The 21,224-nt window shown below is 36.0% G+C and overlaps 1 protein-coding gene across 4 annotated transcripts in view; it reads right to left on the reverse strand.

Annotated features, from left to right (window-relative positions):
* Positions 1 to 21,224, reverse strand: part of HBS1L (HBS1 like translational GTPase) — a 78,107-nt gene that overhangs the window by 29,289 nt on the left and 27,594 nt on the right. For 3 of the 4 annotated variants that reach the window (XM_014850576.3, XM_070496401.1, XM_044755457.2), the window contains one exon: positions 3,380 to 3,488. In XM_014850576.3, the coding sequence (XP_014706062.2) occupies positions 3,380 to 3,488 (109 nt within the window). The remainder of the gene's footprint in view (positions 1 to 3,379; positions 3,489 to 21,224) is intronic. The other variant, XM_044755455.2, reaches the window with a different exon arrangement.

The raw sequence follows: 21,224 nt of genomic DNA on the forward strand, positions 1-21,224 counted from the left end.
CTTTCTTCTTGCCACTTTAACAGGTTCATTGTTCCTTCTCAGGGCATTTTTATATGCTTGACACTGACCCTTCAACCTATACCTCAGGAAAAAGTCACATTGGTTATATTTGAAACTTCATGAAAAACTTCAAATCCATTGCCATCTTATTTTGCTTTTGCAAATCTCCACTAACCAATTTTGGTGTTCATTTTTTAACACTGCTTAGACAGATTAGCTTCATCTCAAATTACAGGGAAAACATTTTAATAAGTGTAAAATGTTCTCGTTCTTTAAAAAAAAATCCCAATAGGCTAAATTAAGTGAAATCAAACTTAGACTATAATTTGTAAACATTTATTGGAATGACCACAGCTTGTTCTAAATCCAAAACATGACAAATTCACATTTAGAGGAGTTAAAAAACAGTACAAATTACAATAAAAGTATTCAACCAGAATGACTAGATGTAGGTTTGGTTCTGATCAGACCTGGGAGAAGTCACAGTCTCTGGCTTCAGATCTTTCTGTTTTCTGTTACAGAAGCTCTCAGAAAGCTGGCACTAATTCCAACACAGAAAACAGGTAAAAGCAAAGCCCGGAGAGGGGATGCTCAGGATGGGAAGGGATTCACAAGACGTGCATCTTCCTGGATCACTGCATTCACAATTCAGCAACAGGAAAAGTCTGCTGTTTTCTCTTTCATGCTAACATTCCCCGCCAAGTAAATCTTGCGCAAAGTGCAAATTAGGTCACTAAATTCTACAGTGTTAGAGGGAAGTGACTAAAGTAATCGGAAAAGTATCCCAGATAAGTCTGTACTTAATAAAAACTTCTACATATTATGAAATAAAAGTCAACATTGAGATTTTGAAAATCTCTAAGATGAGGTCTAAAAATGACCATTCCAGGTCCAGGGCTATAATTACTGACTGGTATCAGGTGCTTTCTGATATAATTTTGTAAACTTATCTATTATTATAAAATGACTAGTCTGGTTTTTTTCTAAACCATCTTTCCAAAAGTTGGAATATTTCTACATGAATCTCAAGGCTTAATCTTTCTGTTTGAGTTATTTAAATGGTACTGGAAAGCTAATAATTAGATTTAAGAGGTCAATCACACTACTTCTTCTCTGTGCAGGGTTCTAACCATTTTTATTTATGTGCATTTTCTAGAGAGGTATCTACTATCTCTTATATTCATGAAGAAAGAGATTGCTGTCTCAGTTTCTTCCAAGCAATGCACTCTATTCTTTTTTTACAAGCTGCCATTGGGAATCACACTATGTAGAAATCTATGCTACTGAAATCTTGACTCAAAAGTATTTCATCATATTTCTCTGTGCTTTCTTGAGACAAAATCAGAATGACAGCCTAAGTATTATCCCTACTATAAATTTCCTATAAAGATATTTAATGCAAATACAGCACGGTCCTCGAGCAATACTGTGCATTTCCGAGTATCCTGATCTGCACCTACAGACCTTTCACATTCTGATGACTTCTCTCATAGGTCCACAGGAAAATATTAATTCATAGGCTGTTATTTAATCTTTATACTATTTCCAAGTTTATTTTTAAAATAAAATGTATTTCCCCAAGGACTCTACTCCATAAATATTAAACAACTATTCTATGAAAGGAATACAATGATGAACATTAATGGTCTCTGTCCTCAGGAAGCATACAGTCTTATTAAGATTCTAAAAGCCAGGGCTGGCCCCGCAGTCGAGTGGTTAAGTTCGCACACTCCGCTGCAGGCGGCCCAGTGTGTCGTTGGTTCGAATCCTGGGCATGGACATGGCACTGCTCATCAAACCATGCTGAGGCAGTGTCCCACATGCCACAACTAGAAGGACCCACAACAAAAAATATACAACTATGTACTGGGGGGCTTTGGGGAGAAAAAGGAAAAAAATAATAAAATCTTTTAAAAAAAAAAAAGGTTCTAAAAGCCTTGCATTACATCTGTAAAGTATAGAGATAGGTTTTCACGAATTATTTACTTGTATTTACTATTTATTTTTATTTCTTGATCATTTATTATTAATCATTTTTATAACTATTCACATAGATAACTATGCATTTAGTTCTAATAGGATACATTAATTTGGGATCATTTGTATGTTGCTTTCTAAGACTTCTGAAACCTTTGGCATTGAGACTATAAAATCCTTAAAACAAGGAATTGTGCATTCTATTTTTTTTCCTCACAATGGAAATGATCCCATAACAGGATTAAGTGGCACTAAAGACGTGAGGATAAAAAAGGCATTTATGATTCTGACAACCCAATCCCAATTCAAAGAGAAAAGACATACATTCAGCTTTTTGCAACTGAATCAAGACTCAAAATTATTTTAATGGGCTAAAGTTACCCAATTTAAAAGTTAGCTTTTTCATTCATCCAATCATTTGAATGGTGTGTCCTGAACACCTACTAGGCCCTAGACACGGAGTTCTTTCCTCACTGAGCTGGAAACCTAATGAGTGAAGTCTTGCTTTTATAAATAAAAAAACAGAAGTAGGTGATCATTAAGACTCTTCCCAACTAAGACTCACTCTATTTCCATTACTTTAGATAGAAAAATGTTGTAAAGGAGAAAAAAAAAGCTGCTGAATTTATATTCTTTGAAGTTTTAAAAAAAAACCTCTCTATTGTTTACATTGGATAATAGTGTTTCTTATCTATCTAAATGGCAGACAAAACATATATAATTTATAAGTAATAGATTTAGGGAATGACTGAAAAATCTGAAAATTTTGAAGAGGTTAAAAATTAATGTTTTCAAACTGTGCTGTTAAACCTCGAGCAATCCACCTCCCTTATCTATAAAAACTCTCGGGAGAATTCTTGAGACTGTGACAAGAAAGAACAAATGTATGACTTATTATCATTTTTCACTAGGTACTTAAAATTAGAGATGTGTTTCATTTTATATTTTATGTTTTTGTTACACTGATATGTTTTATTCAATATGAAAATCTGAGAGTTTAGAGACAATAATTAGTAAAAAAACAATTTAATTAATGATTCCATAATTCACCAACTACATGTAATTCTCAAAAGCTGCTTACCTACGCCATCTAGCGACATAAAGAGTCATCTCACAGGGCTAGATTTCACAAAATCATAGGTTTTTTATGTTAAAGTAGCTGTAAGTAATTAATTTACAAGAGGAAATTAATAGTGAGATGGATTAACATACACAGATAAGTCTAGAATCAAGACTGATTTTTCATCCCCTTCTCTTTGCACCATGCCACACTGAGCACTGTTGATACTTCAGTGCTAACAATACAGGATGCAAAACTGAAATAGTCTCTTTCTTACAGTCTAATAGGAGACAATACTAACTTTTTTTTTAAAAAGCGGGGGGAGAGGGGTTAAAACCTTACCCAGGCACTTCAAATCCCATAGTCTGCTTCTTTCCAGACACAGTCATTTTAGCAACTTTTGGCACAATTTCAGATTCACTTCGAGATGACTGGGAATCTATTGATTTTCCTAATTAAAGAGTAAGATATAAAAGGCTAATTAATTAAAGCTGATTTCTAGAAACATATATTACATATTACAAATTACATAAACATATACTATGATAATAACCTTTCCCAGAATTCACGTCTTAATAAACACATTCTTTTCTCTAAAAAAATACAGTAAAACATTAAAATGCTGAAAGAAACTTCTGCCACCCTATTCTGGGAAGTCCCCTATTGTCAGGACTTTGCTATGCTTAACCTTCAACAAATCTCTTCCTAATTTTGAACTGACTCTTAAGTTTCAGTATTAAGAGGTTGCAAGGTGGTTTCTGCACGGAGCCTTGTTCTGACAACACACTCAGGCCTCTGTATTTCCCTCTCCTACCACGCCCTTTCACAACACTAAAATTGTTTGGTCAGTTAGCAGATGGCTAAACTATTTTTAATCCTGTGACACCTATAAACTGATGAGCAAGTTGAGAGTCTGCTGAATTGTGCTGGACACTGCATATATTCTACTTGCACACAATACTAGACTTAGGGAGGCATCTGATAACCATAAACACAAAGAACATTGGAAAAGAGGCCAATGGAGAAAAAGTAAATGAAGAACATGGAGGAGGATAAATTATGAGCTAGATCAAAGTAAGGCTTTTATGCATTTGATCCTTTAAAATTATATATGTCATTCATGGAATTCTTTAGAATGCATCTTTATAATTTTCAGGAAGAGTACCATCAGGATTGTGTCCACATAAAACTACAGAAACTGCACGTGCTACAGTGGTAAAGATATATACAGAAATTACTTTCAAAAATTAGAAGAGACAAATTAATGTACAGAATTCATTCAAAATGTTTGCTATTTGCCTACTCTATACCAGACAGTATAGTGGAAATGCAATGAACAAAAGCAAACAAAATCCTTGTGCTGAGAGAGCTTACAGTCTGGTGGAGAAAACGTATGAAGTGATCACACAAAAAAAGGAAAATTAAAACTGTTATTAGTGTTATAATTTGTATTTGGTGCCATCAGATTGGTAATAGGGCATATGGATTAGGGCATTTGCATAGGAAAGTGAGAGCTGAGCAACGATGCAACAAAGGAGTAGGAATCACCTAAACAGAAAGAGAACAGCACTGGGAGCAAAGTGGCTTGTGCAAGGGCCCTGTTGCAGGAGGCAGTACGGCACTGCAAAGGGGGGAAAAGCAGAGGGGAGAGGGCACAGCAGTGAAGCTGAAGAGGGGGTGGTGGCCAGGTAAGATTTGAGCCGAAAGCCACCAATGTGACGTAAGCAAGCGGGGGAGGGAGGACAGAGTCAAGCTCAGGGAGAGGTCTAGGCTGGAGGGCACATTTATGAGCCATCAGCACACAGTTAGTAGTTGAAGGCACAGACATAAATGGGATCACCAAGGGAGAGGAGACAGAGTGAGAAGAGAAATGGTCCTAGAACAAAACCTTGGGATAATCCTACATTTAATTCCAAGGTAGAGGACAAGGAGGAGAGCAGGGAGGGTACTGACAAGGAAGCCAAGGGAAGAGAGCGCTTGATGAAGCTAGCATCACCAGGGTCTGAGGCCACTGATTGGTCAGGTGAGAGGAGGACTGAAAATGCCCACCCAGTGACATGATCCCTTTAGACAAAGCTCACTGGTAGAGTTAGCAAGAGCTGTTTGAGACCAGCAAGGGAGGCAGAAGTCAGAATGGGTTAAAAAATAGAAGGTGAGAAAACAGAGCAGCAAGTCCATGTCCATGATCTTCTATCCATTATTTCAAAAGCTAAAAGCTCTGAAAAATTAAGGATGTTTTGTCTTGTTTTGTTTAATAACTCATTTGGAAGCAAAGGCTGACCTGGACTGACACAAGGCTATTTGCAGTCCTTATTTGTTCCATTCGACGTGAAAAGCTATACATTTCAGCACAGAAGGAACAGCATGAAGATTACAGGGTGCTGCCCCATACCCCACTGGGGTCATCACACCACAGATGGCATGTACATGTATCACTTTTCCAAATCCAAAAAATTCTGAATTCTGAATCAAATCTTGTCCCAAGGGTTTTAGATAGGAGATTGTAGATGTGTACAATTGACTTTAAAAAGTCTGGCTGGAAAGGGAGGAAGGTAGTAGAATGGTAATAAAGGAGTGTGGGATCCACTGATGGAAAAGATAAAATTCAGAGGGGCTGTTTGAAAATACTACGGAAAGATCATTTTAGAATTTCTGAGAAGGCAGAATGGGATGAGACAAAAAGCACAAGTAGAAACTGAACCAAGACAGGAGAAAGGCTCTTTGATGGTAACAGAAAGCAGATTTGTATGTTGAGGAGCTAGAAGATGAAAACTCCTAATGGTGAGCTTCTATTTTCTCTGTGACATAGCAGCTGGTTACCTGCTGAGCTGAGGGTGAACAACAAAAGTAAACAGACTAGTGAAGCAAATAAAATTTTCAGTAAATGTTGCACAAAGGAGAAGGAGGTGAACGTAAAACAATTAGGAGGATTTTCAATGATACTGAGGGCCCACTTAGGATGTGTGATAATGAATTCATCGTGGACCCCATCGACCTTCCTATGGGACTTTCCCCAGCAATGTGCAGCTCTTCAGAAGCATGTAGAGAAGACGGACTGCTCCATTCAGGGGTAAGAGACGCAAGGAAAAAGTAGAGAAATGAGGTAGTGAAGGTAGTGGCAAAAAGGTGTGGGGGGGAGCTACTGAAATCATAAATCCGGACATGAAACTGGGTTAAAACAATGACAAAAGAAGAGTACTACTGCACTGGGAGAAGTAGGGGTCTGCAGGTCATGGAAAGGCCACGACCCGAGAAGCCCAAGTTGGCGGCTGTGCTCAGAATGGGATGTGTGAGCTTGTGATTCTGAAGGAGGGGAACTGGACGGAACTGCTGATGAGAGGTGAAGGTCACTGGAAACTGATGGTCAAGGAACTGAAAGTCCAGGAGCTGGACTTGTTAGTGTTTTTCCACATCAATGCACAAGTTATGGTCATCAAGAGCTTAGGGTGCAGAAGAAAACTGTAAGCCAGCGCCCAAGTCTTTAATGCATGAGGACAAGTGGCCATGAGGTTGTTCAGAAGACAACAGCAGTGAGGACTAACAAAAGGTTGGTTCAGGCAAAAGACAGGAACATCAAAGGAACAGAGATTCAAGGGAAAAAGAAATGGAGGAATAATAGTTTTAGAATAGGCAGCAAAGAGAACAAAGCCAAACTTCCAGACGCTGAGGTCTGAGAGGAGATAAATGAAGCAAGGCAAGAAGTGGAAGACACCAGGACGACAGATTGAAGAAGATACAGGGATTTGCTTTTCATGAAAAAGCTGTTCCTAAAGTTACAGGAAATGCAGAGAGGAGTGAGTGAGGGGCAGGAAGGAGGAAACTGAGAGCATGATGATGACGGGGGTGTGTGTGTTTGTGTGTGGGGGGGGGGGTGTGTGTGGGAGGGTGGGGAGGACATTCTGACCGATGACAACAAGGAAGAGAGGTATGGTAGATTTGGGCCTGTCAGAAGAATAGGGAGAGAGAACCATCAAGCATAAATAATATGTCTCAATCCAGACCACACAGGACTAATTCCTACTTCCCATTAAGATTCATTTTAATGCCTTCCAACCATTTTGCATGTAAAAAATTTCTTGACCCATTTATACATTTACTACGTTGAAATACTATAATTTTGACTTTTAAAAAAAAGTAGGTGGGTCACAAAATAACATAAAAGGACACTAAGCATAGAGAAAAACCACAACATGACCCTGTAATATTTTTGAGGATGCAGCAAATATATTACTTTTCATTTCTGGTGATTCTTGTCTGTAGGATATCAAACCTAAGATGCAATATTTCAAAAATTTGGTTAAGTGAAAGGTTTTTTTTTGAGGGAAAAACTCTAGTATTATGGTTCTTAAATCTTTTTATTTTGGTCAGATACTCTTTGAAAAAGGTAACAAAAACCATGGGAAACTCTTGACAGGCAAACGCACCATACACACAAAATTCTGCATGCCATTTCAAGGAGTTCAATAATTCCAACTCGAGAACCCTTCCCTTGAGAAATAACCTTAACTAAGGCTATTTTGGAAATATGTTAATTCAATTTGATGTTGTCCAGCCAAACAAAAAGAGATACATTCAGTAAACTTTCCACTGAGCTGTTGTTAACAGCAATGTGATGGATACTTCCGCTTATCCAACCACATTACAAACTCCCGCTCGTAACTAGCATCATGCCGATGGCAAGCAAAATACACTGACACAGGTCAGAAATGAACTAATAGCTAAAACAACAGTCATGGATCAATAAGAGATACATATGTCAGTATTCAAATCCATCGCATAAAAGTATAAAATCTTTACAGAATTCCCCCATCTTCCCCAACCAACTAGAAATTTATTCACTGTATAACAACTGCAAGAAATTGAGCATTAAATTTTCAGAAAGTCCCCCAAAAATAGTGGCATGGAATAAGTACTGAACAGAAAAAAGGGAGCTGGATTCTGGTTCCTGCTCTGGCACTAATTAGCTATTACTCACTTTACAGCTTAAGTAGTTCATTTAATTTCACCAGCTGTAGTTTTCTCATCTATATAATGAAATAAATCAAATGATTTTAGTTCTGTGAACATGTGTGTCTATGACTCTAACACTAAGACATCCTTTAAACCCAACAGCCTACTAAGAGGTGAAAGTAAAACGTACCATTCAAAGGAAAACTATCAACGTCCTCCCCTAAGTGATGTAAACCCACCCACCAAATCATGGTCACCCAAAGACATGCACTTAGGAGATTCACTTTACAGATTACAGCTCAGTCTCCAGGAGAATGGAGAAGAACTGATCACCATTTAGATTTTTCAATTGATGGAAATAACCGCAAGTGGCAAGGTCTGCACTTAATCACCTCACCTACCTGTCCAGTTCACCTTTCTCCTCCTCCAGCCTCTCTAAAGCAAAGCCTTCTTTCGTCCCAGGGCTACCCCTTGATGGGCTACTTCTCCAGGGCTCCACTGTTGCCATTCTGAGGCTAAAATCTAAAGCAGAGACTAGGTTTTCTCTTGAACATGAAATTATCCAGGTCTCTTGTCCTGAAGACGTTTTCCAATGTATATTCCTTCGTAAAGATTAAAGGTTAATCTCCCCAGCCACGCAATTGTCACAGACTCTTGCTGATTTTAAATGAAACCCTCGGCTTCCACATCCACATGATTCACCCTCTTCTGACTCAATCCTTCAGTCTGTAAGCACACTCCATATTAGACCACTAGCTCTTTGAGGGTAGAAACTGACCCTGGTATGTTATGTATGCAAGTTCACCTAGTCCATAGCACATGGCACAGTCCTCTGCCCATAAGCAATCAATAAAGTGTTTAACAATTAACTCCTAAGGGTTTAAACTTGGAAACCATGAGTTGCTCTCTATTGTTTTTCCAAGTTACTTTAGACCTCCTCTTCAGACAACAGCCTCCTCAGTCTACTTTCCCTACCTACTTCTTGCACTTAATACCAGCCCAGCGACCTCCTAAAGTTCAGAGGTCTGTGTTCTGGAAAGCCAACCAGGCACATGCCCTGGGCACTCTGGTATGCTCTCCTGCCAGGCACTTTACATGCTCTTTTACCTTCATAACCACCATGCGGAGTGGATATAATTAATCCTACTTTTCTTTAGACACTGAGGTTCAAAGAGATTGACTTGCCAAAAGCTACACAACCTTGACCTGTGACACAGTTAGATTAAAGAAAAAAGATATGAATCATATGGTGGCTACTGTCAAAGAGCTTATACACTATTCTGAGACAGTTATAGGAGTTGTGGAGATGAGCTATAGAGACAGTGAGTGGGAGAAGGCAAAGTGTGTACCTCAGTAATTATGGAGACTTACGTGAAATGAGATTTGACCTGACCCCGAAACATAAACAAAGAGGAGGCAAAAACAACAGGAGAAAAGGCATATTTAACGGTCAATGAGGCAAAAATTCTGAAGACTGGGCAGTGATCAATAGACTTTTATAGTAAGACTATATAATTGAGGCTTTGAACAAAAAGTCTTTTCAAAACAAAAATCTTTTACAGACTTATTTTCAAGAACTCTATTTTCTTCACTTAATAAGTAGAAAGTGTAAAAGTAGTACTGAATATTCTAAATTAGGAAGGATAATTACTGACACTGCTCAGAAACGTGGAAGGCCAAATTAAGATTAGGTAAGAGAAAAATCACAGAAACTTCTATGTGATAATGATTTCTCCATAAAATATGCCACCATGTCTCATCATTCCATAATTCCTTTACTTTTCCCAAGCCAGTAATGAGGCATCGCCCAAGCTTCAGTAGTAGGATGCTATCGAAACTCTGCAGATATCTTCCACTCCGGAGAAATTAATTCTGATTAGTCTAGTATGGCTAGAAATATAAGACTTTGCCACCAGAAAATTCACAGGACTTGAGTCTTGACCTAGTCATTAAATCTTCCAAAGACTGAGTTTATCCCATCTGCAAAATAAGGACAGCACCTAGCTATACCGTCTACCTCACAAAGATGTTGGAATAAATATTATTCATGTGAAAGCATTCAACTATAAAGTTAAAAAATATTCTGAAACAAAACTCATCAGACCTTTATTGTATGGAATTATCTCATCATTGTTCATATAATAATATCCTTGCCGGAAAACTCTTAAATCAAAAACAACTGCTGAAGTTTGTGGTCAGTATATGTTTACTGTAATTATATTTAGTTTGACTGAACATTGCTGCGCTCATTAACCTCTCTTTTAAAAGGTGATTTCAGGTGACCATAGGATCAAGAAGTGCTAGAATAAACATGCACCTAGTCATAGATAGACTGCAACATAAAAAGTGTACCTTACCCTGGCTTGAACCACTTTTTTTAAATTTGCTTAAGTGTCATGCAAGTAAATTTTAAGAGTACATAATAAAACAAAACGAATAACCTGGTAGTGCAAAATCCAATGAGGCTATTTTAGGGGGGAATGTGACTAGTCGATGTTGAAGTAAATCCGGAAGAGAAAATGTGACAGAATGACCAATAAAATTTTTAACTAAGAATAATGATGGGGACCTGAACTACCAGATATCAAGACCTCCTATAAAGCTGGAGTTTATAATGTGGTAAGAAGAATATAATGTGGTAAGAACAGCTTGATGAATTTGAAGAGAGGATCTGCAAATGGTCCAATTAATAGGAATATATTTGTATTTGTTATACATAGGATAAGAAATGAGAATACAGAAAAACATATAGGAATATGTGCTATGAAGTTATAAATAGAAATTCAGTACATGCAAAGAGGTGTCTCAAATCAGTAGCAAAAAGATAAGTTATTCAATATTGTATTGGGAATACCGGTTCTCCATTTGAGGAAAATGCTCTACCACATGTCTATGGTGTATCATGTATAAATTCTTTGTTGATTAAAGATACGAACATAAAGTAAGACGAAAAATATAGAAATATATGCCCAATCTTCAGGTAATGAAGACTGACAAATTTTATATAAAAATTTTAAAACTTCTCCTTGATTAAGGAGGATACCACATGTGAACATGAAGTATGTGGGGAAATACATACAAACGGTCTCTATGCAATAAAAGAGCTCCTACAAACCAATACACTGTGGGCAAGAACACAGGCTGGCACAACCTTGGCAGGGAGAAATTTGATAAAATCAAAAATTTCACTATATACAATATATTTCTGGGAACATGTTCTACAGAAATAACACTACTGTGCAACAATATATGAACAAGATTGTATACTGTGGTGCTGCTTGCAATGGCAAAAAATTGTAGCTGTACATCAATAATGGAATGGTTATAAACAAACTGATGCTTCAGATATAAAAGTAGTCAACGTACATGCATGAAAATCATGACGTTATGGAAAAAGCAATTGCAATATTATATAGCACAGATGCTACATCACTGTTATTGGCATTAAAGAGTCCACACGAAAGTAAGGAAAGTTTTAAAAGTGGATACTCGGGGCCAGCCCGGTGGGTGGCGCAGCGGTTAAGTTTGCACATTCCGCTTCAGTCGCCTGGGGTTTGCCAGTTCGGATCCTGGGTGCAGACCTATGCACCGCTTGTCAAGCCATGCTGTGGCAGGCGTCCCACATATAAAGTGGAGGAAGATGGGCACGGATGTTAGCTCAGGGCCAATCCTCCTCGGCAAAAAGAGAAGGATCGGGAGCAGATGTTAACTCAGGGCTAATCTTGCTCAAAAAAAGTGAATTAATTAAAAAAATAAAAGTGGTTACTTTTAGAGTGATATCAGGAAAGACAACAAGTGATTTTCATTTCAAAATTTATATATTTCTATGCTACAATGATTACATAGTACTTTTATAATTAAAAATGTTTAAGTGAAAAGCATACATGTTAAAACAAGCATTTCAAAACACTAAAAACTTCTTTCTATAATATTCCTCAGAGACTCTCTTGATTTTTCTTAGAATTTAGTAAAGTAAAAACCTACTCGGCAATAACACTTAGAACTAGCATGCCACAACCCAACTCTCTCCAACAATGATCCAGAATACAACATACTACTGAAAATATTTACCGAAAAGTTCACGCTTTGAAACAAAGGTACAAAGGTCATCCACTCAATCATTCAATGGCAATCTTATACTCAGGATGCTCTAGTAAGGTACAAAGGTCATCCACTCAATCATTCAACGGCAATCCTATACTCAGGATGCTCTAGTAAGGTACAAAGGTCATCCACTCAATCATTCAATGGCAATCCTATACTCAGGATGCTCTAGTAAGGTACAAAGGTCATCCACTCAATCATTCAATGACAATCTTATACTCAGGATGCTCTAGTAAGGTACAAAGGTCATCCACTCAATCATTCAATGGCAATCCTATACTCAGGATGCTCTAGTAAGGTACAAAGGTCATCCACTCAATCATTCAATGGCAATCCTATACTCAGGATGCTCTATTAAGGTACAAAGGTCATCCACTCAATCATTCAATGACAATCCTATACTCAGGATGCTCTAGTAAGGTACAAAGGTCATCCACTCAATCATTCAACGGCAATCCTATACTCAGGATGCTCTAGTAAGGTACAAAGGTCATCCACTCAATCATTCAACGGCAATCCTATACTCAGGATGCTCTAGTAAGGTACAAAGGTCATCCACTCAATCATTCAATGGCAATCCTATACTCAGGATGCTCTAGTAAGGTACAAAGGTCATCCACTCAATCATTCAATGGCAATCCTATACTCAGGATGCTCTAGTAAGGCTGTAAGTAACGCTCTAAACAGTTTGCCTTTTCGTGTTAAGTTAACGTTAAAATCAGTAATTCTGACTTGGTTTAATATTTGCATTTCAAAATCTCATAAGAATACATATAGTTAGAGGGTAGCAGTTAAATTATTCTCTGCTTAATAAAAGAAGCTTCTAACACAATTTTAATTTCCAGTGGAAAACTAGAAGACGAGGCTAGTCTCCTCTAATAACAAACACCTTAATACTATCTTCTTCACCTTTTGCTTACGCTGATTTCAGGTGGGAAAAGGGTTATTTAGGTTCTAAAGCACACATCATAGTACAACACTATCAATTTTAGGTCACACATGACAGTCCCAAATTCTTGAAAATGATATCTCCAGACCAAAATGATATGTCTTGAAATGATATGCTGTCCTAAGATAGCCTATATTGTTTTCTGTCTGTATTATAAACATCAATAGGAAAAATGTGCCTTACCTCTCCATCTAACCTATGAGCACCAGAAGGGTACTTCTTGATATTTTCCACAACATCCAGTCCAGTGCCTGGTACATCCTAGGCACTCAAATATTTAGTAAGATTATGTAATTTTATATATGGAAAGAAGTAATATATTCTCTAAGTCAGTGATTCTCAGCTTGGGAGGAGAAACCGGATCAAAAAACACAAGGACATTCTTGCCCCTCTCCCTTTGAAAATCACTGTCACTGGCAGATACTGAGGCTAAGAAGAAAGTGTCATATCTCTTGGGTGGCCTGGGACAGAAGAATAAGAATGACTTATCTAGCATAACGCTAATTTTATAGATGAAGAAGTGAAGTTCATGTAAGTTAAACAATTTGTCCAATCCAGTTTAACATTCTTTGCAAATTATACCTTCCTACCTCTCATTGACTCGTTTCAGGTTCATAACATCTTTTTAGATGTTTGAAGATCTGCCTCAAATCAGGAAACTAGTTCAGATGACCTTTTAAGGTTCCTGCCCTCATAATCCTATTTTTAAAAATAACTACTTAGCCTATTCAGTGAGATTCTCTCCCCCACACATATACATCATAAATCTCTAAATGATATCAACTGTAAAATTTCTGAACATTTCAATACTATCATCCACACCAAAGAGGGTACTAGTTAATGAAAACCATCATCTAGGAAAATAATATTCTTAAATCCAACCACAATCAACCAAGGTTTTCATATGAAATCCATAACTAAACATGAGAAATATTACATGGAACGTTTTTTAAAAGTAAGCTTGTTTACCTGATGGCATTAAGTAATTTCAAATTTGAATAGTACCTATAAAGCTGTGAGAACACCAATACAGCACACTAGTTTTTGTTTTAAATTAAAAATGCATTCTATAATTTTTTAACCAAAGTTTTAGAAGTATTCTCTGAATCAAACTGGGATCCAAAAATTGATTCCATATTTTAAAATGTGTGTAGAGACAGATAGATAAATATAGATATAAAATGAAAAGAGGAAAAAAAATAGGATACCAAATTGTATGTACAAACCTCAATGACATAAAGAATAAAAAGGAATAGGAAAAAAACAAAGTGAAGTAGGGCAACACACATGACTGCTGCCTCTGGCTAAGAAAATCATGAGTGACTTTTCCCCTTTTTCTACATTAAGAATATATGACTTTGACATTGAGGAAAACAGCAAGCTAACCCTGATTTGAAAGCTTTCAAAAGCAACAAATAATTTTTTATTTATATGGTTAAGAAAGAAACATTCAAAATAAATTCACAGCAGATTCAATGTAAGACAAATACACAATTTAAAGTCATTCAGATCAAAACACCTTGAGTTTAAAAAACAATTAAGGTTACTTAGAAAAAAAAAGTTTTCCAGGTAACTACACTTTTTGCCATCAATCATACTTTTCCTATGAATGTTTCAATATGCTAGTACTTACAGGCACATGCACAGAAAAATAAGATTTTCAAAATTTCAAAGAAAACACTATTAAATTTTCAATGAAAAACAACTACTTCAAATTTGAAATCACTTCACTGAATCTGACTACACATTTAAGTTCTAGTTACCAGATGTGCATTCAGACACTACACCAGCGAGGCTACAGAGAATAAATAAACCACTTCCTCCAATGTTACAGCTGCACTGACTGCGATTTATTCAGCAGGAATTCTTTTTCACTTTAAAACGTCCTTTGTAGCTTAACTAGCCTCATTAGATCCACCATGCAGGATACAGAACCATCTCCTAGGATACAGAAGAAAAAAACTTTTTACCCCAAAAGATTTCTTGGGACCAGATTTCAATTTCCTATTAATATCATTCAGCCAGCAATTTTTTAAAAATTAAATGACTTTAGATGCACCGATTTCAACCTGTATATTAGACTGGATTATATATCTTGAGGTAGTAGCCACAAAATTTACAATCTTAAGACAATGAGTTTAAACTATGATGATACGACCATTCCAAAGTGAAAAAGAATTCTTCCTACTTCAAGAGTTAAAACATAAAGGCAGTACTATTAGTAATAATTTTCCTTACAAAAAAAAAGAGAGAAGCCATTTACATTTTATTTGCAAATATTTATTGCTGTGAAAAAAATTTTGTTTGTCCTGTCCTTAGGCATGAGGTTATCATGGGCAAAGCTAAGAATGTCTATCTGAGAACCACTTCAACAATACAGAAGAATCTAAATTTAATGAGCTCCTACTATATGCTAAAAAATGCTATAATGGCTTAATATTTAATGACTTTAACATTTAACATCACAACTACCCCAAATAAGGACTATTCTTATCCTAATTTGGCAAATGAGGAAACTGTGACACAGGATGTTAATTTGCTAAAGGCACACAGCTAATAAGTGGGGTTCAGCTGGACTATAAATCCAAGCATTTAAAAGGCATTAGATATCATTAATATTCTCATTATTTAGGTGTCATTTACAGTTAGTTCAGTGACTGTAAAATGCGCACACATGCACACATACATAGGCCTACACAGATTCAACCTAATCCTTCTTTCAACCTAGTCTTCAATTTCTTTCCTCAATTCTACCTTTGGGATTTTCAAGAATATGATCTTAAAGGCCAGAAAAGTCTACTATACCTGAAGGACCCTACACAAATTTAAGTTTTAGAAGGATAGACAATAGGCCATATACTATCTCCAGACATGATCTTGAATTCATATGTGGGACCAAAAATCATTCCTAAATGGTTTAAGACGACTTGGTCGTATCCAGTATTATCCAATGTTCATAAATAAATCCATAACAATGAATGGAATGAATTTTGAGCAATTAGTAAAGGGAAGGAAAAGGACCCTAACACTGTTTTATAGGACATGGTAGGTGCTGGGTTAAGGGATAAACCACCCTAATACTTTGTGGTTCATAATATAACTGTCATTTTAAAGAAAAAAACAAATCTCCAAGGAATCCAGTAACTGTACCAAGGTCATGCACACAGCAGATGACAGAGCTAGGGTACAAAACAATACTGACCTAACTTGGGAGCTACCATCCCCTTCTACTGTACCACACACTGCCAGTCCCAGCACACGAGCTGAGGCATTTTTAAAACTCTACTCAAAAGCTGCGAGAAAATCAAGTTCAGCCTTTCTTTATATACTATACAAAAATAAATTTTAGAGGAAGTAAAAGTCTTAAACGTGAAAAATTTATATAATAATTATCTTAAAAGAAAATTTAGAATATGTATAAACCCCAGAGGTTGGGGTTTGTTGTTTTTTTTTTAATCCAAGACTGGAAACTGATAACTTATAAAAGACAGAAATAGCAACATAAGGCTTTTGAATTTGTCTACAGAAAAAAAGATCACAAATAAAGAGAATAAAAAGACTGGAGAAATTATTTATAATGCATATGACTAATAAAAGGTTAACATCTGTAATATACACAGACTTCAAATTAACAAGGAAAAGACAACTCAATTAAAAAATAGGCAAGGACATAATTAGCAATTCACAGAACAAGTTCAAATTGCAAAAGAATACATGAAAACATACTCAACTTCATGAACAGTCACAGAAATGCAATTAAAGCAGTAGCAGTGAGACATTAACTTCTTGTCGTCAGATTGTCCAAAACCAAGAAAAGTAATGACAGCTACTGCTGGAGGAAGGATGAACCATAATACTTTTCAGAAAGCAATGGTCTTTATGTTGAGAGCAAACAAAACGCCTTTCAACCCAGCAATCCCACCGCAGAGATCTATCTCACAGAATCAAAAGCACTAGTTTGTATGGATATGTACAAAGATGTTCTATAGAGAGCACTGCTCATAGAAGCAAAAACTGGAAATAAATGTCCTTCAACACGGGAAATCCTGAATAAATTGTAGCACAGCCCTTCATGCAATTTTATACAATCACCAAAAAGAGTAAGGTGGAACTACTCTAGTTGACAGTGTATTATGAAATAAGGAAAACAAAAATTATACTACCTCTTCTTTTTACAAGAGTAACAAAAAAATGCCTACATGCATGTTTATTTTTATATACGATTATGTGAAAATAAAGAAATATACTGAAGAATTAGGGGCTGGCCCCGTGGCCGAGTGGTTAAGTTCACGCACTCCGCTGCTGGCGGCCCAGTGTTTTGTTGGTTCGAATCCTGGGCGCAGACATGGCACTGCTCATCAAACCACGCTGAGGCAGCGTCCCACATACCACAACTAGAAGGACCCACAACGAAGAATATACAACTATGTACCGGGGGGCTTTGGGAGAAAAAGGAAAAAAAAAAAAGAAATATACTGAAGAATCTATATCAGGCTGTTAAAAATGGGTAAGTGGAGAGAAAGAGAGGTAATCTCCCAAAAGGGCTTACAGAAAAACATCATGAATGATTTAAAAAAAAAACCCCGAAAGTTAGTGGAAGTCATTTAAGCTCCTCAATTCATTAGATTTTAATACAATCACTTTTTAACAGCACTTGTTCCTTGGGTGGTAATGAAAGAACACTGCATTCCTTTAAATTAAGTGCAGTTATCACCTGTCCAGCATCTTCTATGAGCCAGACACTGTGCTAACTGCATCACATGGGTGATTTTACTTCTCACACAAACTGCCGAGTTAGGTACTATTTGCTCATGAATAACTGCTATTTTAGACGTTGCCGACCTGTAACAGTGTGCACAATGCACCATGGATACAATTTTCAGGCACACACAGGTGACTGCCATCATAAGTCCCAAAAAACTGCATAATCCACCTTTGCCTTTTATCCACTCCGTTAATGAATGAAAACTTCACTATGAGTATAAAATCCTCCAGCAGAATATAATTATTCTTTATAAAATAAGGCTATCAATGTCATTACAACTAACAATTAAATCTAAGAATTAGTATCATCTTTCCAAATCTTTCTATAATCTTTCCCAAATCTTTCACAATATGTACTTAAAAGCCTTAAAAACACCCATACCTTTTTACCCAGCAATCCTACTCTAGAAATGTTTTATAAAATAATCGGAAAAAAATGAACAAATGTACAAAAATATTTACTGAAGCATTTTTTTGTAATACAGTGAAGAACTTAAGTTCCTATATCAGGTCTTTGGTTAATAAAATAACAGAGCACCATAAAACCAAAATTTATTGGCATACAAAAGAAGGCCTATGGGTGGTTGCTGGGCTGGGGGAGGGAAAGATGGAGAGTTGTTGAATGAGTATAGAGTTTCAGTTTTGCAAGATGAAAAAGTTCTGGAAATTGGTTGCACAACAATGCGAATACACTTAACACTACTGAACTGCATGGCTTCAATATGGTTACAAGGTAAATTTTCTGTTATGTGCATATTACCATAATTAAAAAGAAAACAACGAAGTAAAAAGAAAATTTTAGGTTGGTCTGTAGCACATGATAAAGTTAAAATGTTTTAAAAAATGAAGTGTGGCCCTATTTTTTTAAAAAGGACTAATATCCCCTATATGTAGAAACACACACACAAAGTATAAGGAGGAGGACTTTGGCATGAGAAGCACCCTGCGCTGACTGTTGGTTCTACCCTTGACTAGCTGTGTGGCCTTGGGCAAGATGTTCAGCCACTTTTGAGCTTCAGAGCCTCCAGCTATAAAACTAAGATAAAAACAGTCCCTACTCTATCTGTGATTGCTGTGGCTATCACATGAGAGAACACATACAAAGAGGTTAGCACAATATTTGGTGTGCAGTAAAAGTTCAGTAATACTGCCTACTATGTTGCTTAAGTGGATCAAAATGCTAATGGTTCTAAATTCTGAATAATGGCATGAGGTACGTGTTTTTTCGTTTCATGGCTCATTTGACTTTTCTAGTTTTACTGAACAAACACACTCATTTATTTAAGCTTGTGCTTAAAAATGGCACCAAGCCAGAAACTACAAAAAAATTAAATTCTTCAGAATTTTAAATCAAACAGAACTGCTGCTTAAGTAAGGAATCGAAGACCATAAAGTGACTTAAAATTGAATACACTAGAAAACGACTTCATTTCTTAGGATTGCTAATTTGCAAGGATTTAGAAATTGATACCAATTCTCTATGTATGAATGCGAAAGTCTCTTAGTTAGGTAATACTAGCAGAAAAAATACTTAAAAGTAATTTTTAAATACCTCCATAACGATAAAACTCGTTTCTCTAAAGAGGAATTTAATTTTATCCTTAAGACACTTATCAACCAAACAAGGTTAAATTATAACGTAAAATTTGTTGCAAGTAATATATACAAATAAAAAGGGCGCTGGAGCTCAAAAGAACTCAGTTTGAGTTACAATTTGCCTCTTGACACCCATGCAAAATAAGGCAAATTTTCTATTTTATATAAGCCTCAGTTTCTTCTACGTACCTCATAGATTCTTGTAATAATCAAATAAAATATATGAAAGCCTGACACATAATTTACCTTCATTTATTAATTCGCTTCCCTATCTTCCCTGGGAGGTTGCAGCTCCCAGGAAAGAATACACAGATCCAAACCCACAAAAAAAAACAGGTAACCTGTCCAGAGGGAAAACATCTGGCCATATTCGTGCTTCTACTAAATCAGACTTGGTCCCCGAGGGGCTACTATCCAGTTCTGGGGAAAAGTCTGTGATTTAATCTATGTCCCCAACGGCTACCGCAATTTTCTGATAAAAAGTGAATATGCAATAAAATGCTGGCAAAACTGAATTTTATTTGTAGTTTCCCTCCATTCTATCTCTTGCTAAAATACTTAGCAATGTTTAGCACATATCAAGCACTCAAAAAATATTAGAAGGATTTATAATTGCCTTAGATTGAAAAAGAAAGTATAAACAAACATATGTAACCCGATTATAATTTCTATGGTTAACAAAAAGCAAGGTAATTAGGATTAAAAGAAACTCTGCATTTAACATTCATGCAATTCTTATATGGAACTCACTATTCATGAAGAGGATAAGCTGTTTTGAGAGTCTAAAGCAAATTATTTTTAAATTAAGCAATTAGTGTTTCAATTTTTCCAGTGTAGGTGTATATACAAAGAGAATCGTAAGACATATCTGAGAACATTCTGAACTACTTAAGTTTTTTTCACTGAAATAAACCACTTCCTTTCAAAAGCCCACATAATTTTAAAGCAGAAAGCCAATTATTTCTGAAGTTTTCTGTACAAGTATAAAATTCTTCTAATTGCTTGAATAAAATTACTCAGTGGTGGATAATTAGTAACAAAAAATTTTCGAAGAAATATATACTTAAAAGGGACATCAAAAAAACTGTAAACATGCATATTTTAAACTCCCTACAATAAAGAATTAAAGTAAAGTGTAATATACATTTTAAATTACTGAAAAGTTCATATAGGTTTAGAAGTGTTCATACCATCTCATATTAATTTTTCTTTGCAATGCAGACTTTTCAAATTAATCACTGGATTTACTTCCAGGATAAGGATAAAATCTCCTAATACGTTTGACTTGAGAAAGGAGAAAGAAAATGTTATATCTCCTCCTAAAAAATCTACCGTCACTCTCTCTCCCATTTGGTCACTCAGGTAATGTCGAAGAAAGACACAAATACAGCACAATAACAAGTAGCAAGTGTTTCCAGCTCTGCTTTACCTTTTTTTAATTTCTTGCACCTTCTCTATGGAACAATTTGCCATTAAGACTCAAGAATATGATCATCATCTGAGTATAGTTATAAATAATATTTTATAGATATTCAAACAGTAGTATACAGATATACTATATGAAGTTTGTTTAATAGACTATTAACACTACAAAACTAGCAAAACAATGCTGGGGGTAAATAGGCTTTCTTTTCTAAATGAAAACTTCACCTGAAAGGAAAACCAGGTGAAATTCAAAGGGGAAAAAAAAAGTGATGCACAATATGTTTCTAAACAGCATGGGCAAACCAATATTACTTAAGGCAAATCTTATCAAAAATAGTAGCTCAACTAAGTACAGGTTCAAAGTATATTTCTCCAAAGCCTTCAAAACTTTTAAACAAC

The sequence above is a fragment of the Equus asinus genome, chromosome 24 (assembly GCF_041296235.1).
Source record: "Equus asinus isolate D_3611 breed Donkey chromosome 24, EquAss-T2T_v2, whole genome shotgun sequence".
NCBI lineage: Eukaryota > Metazoa > Chordata > Mammalia > Perissodactyla > Equidae > Equus > Equus asinus.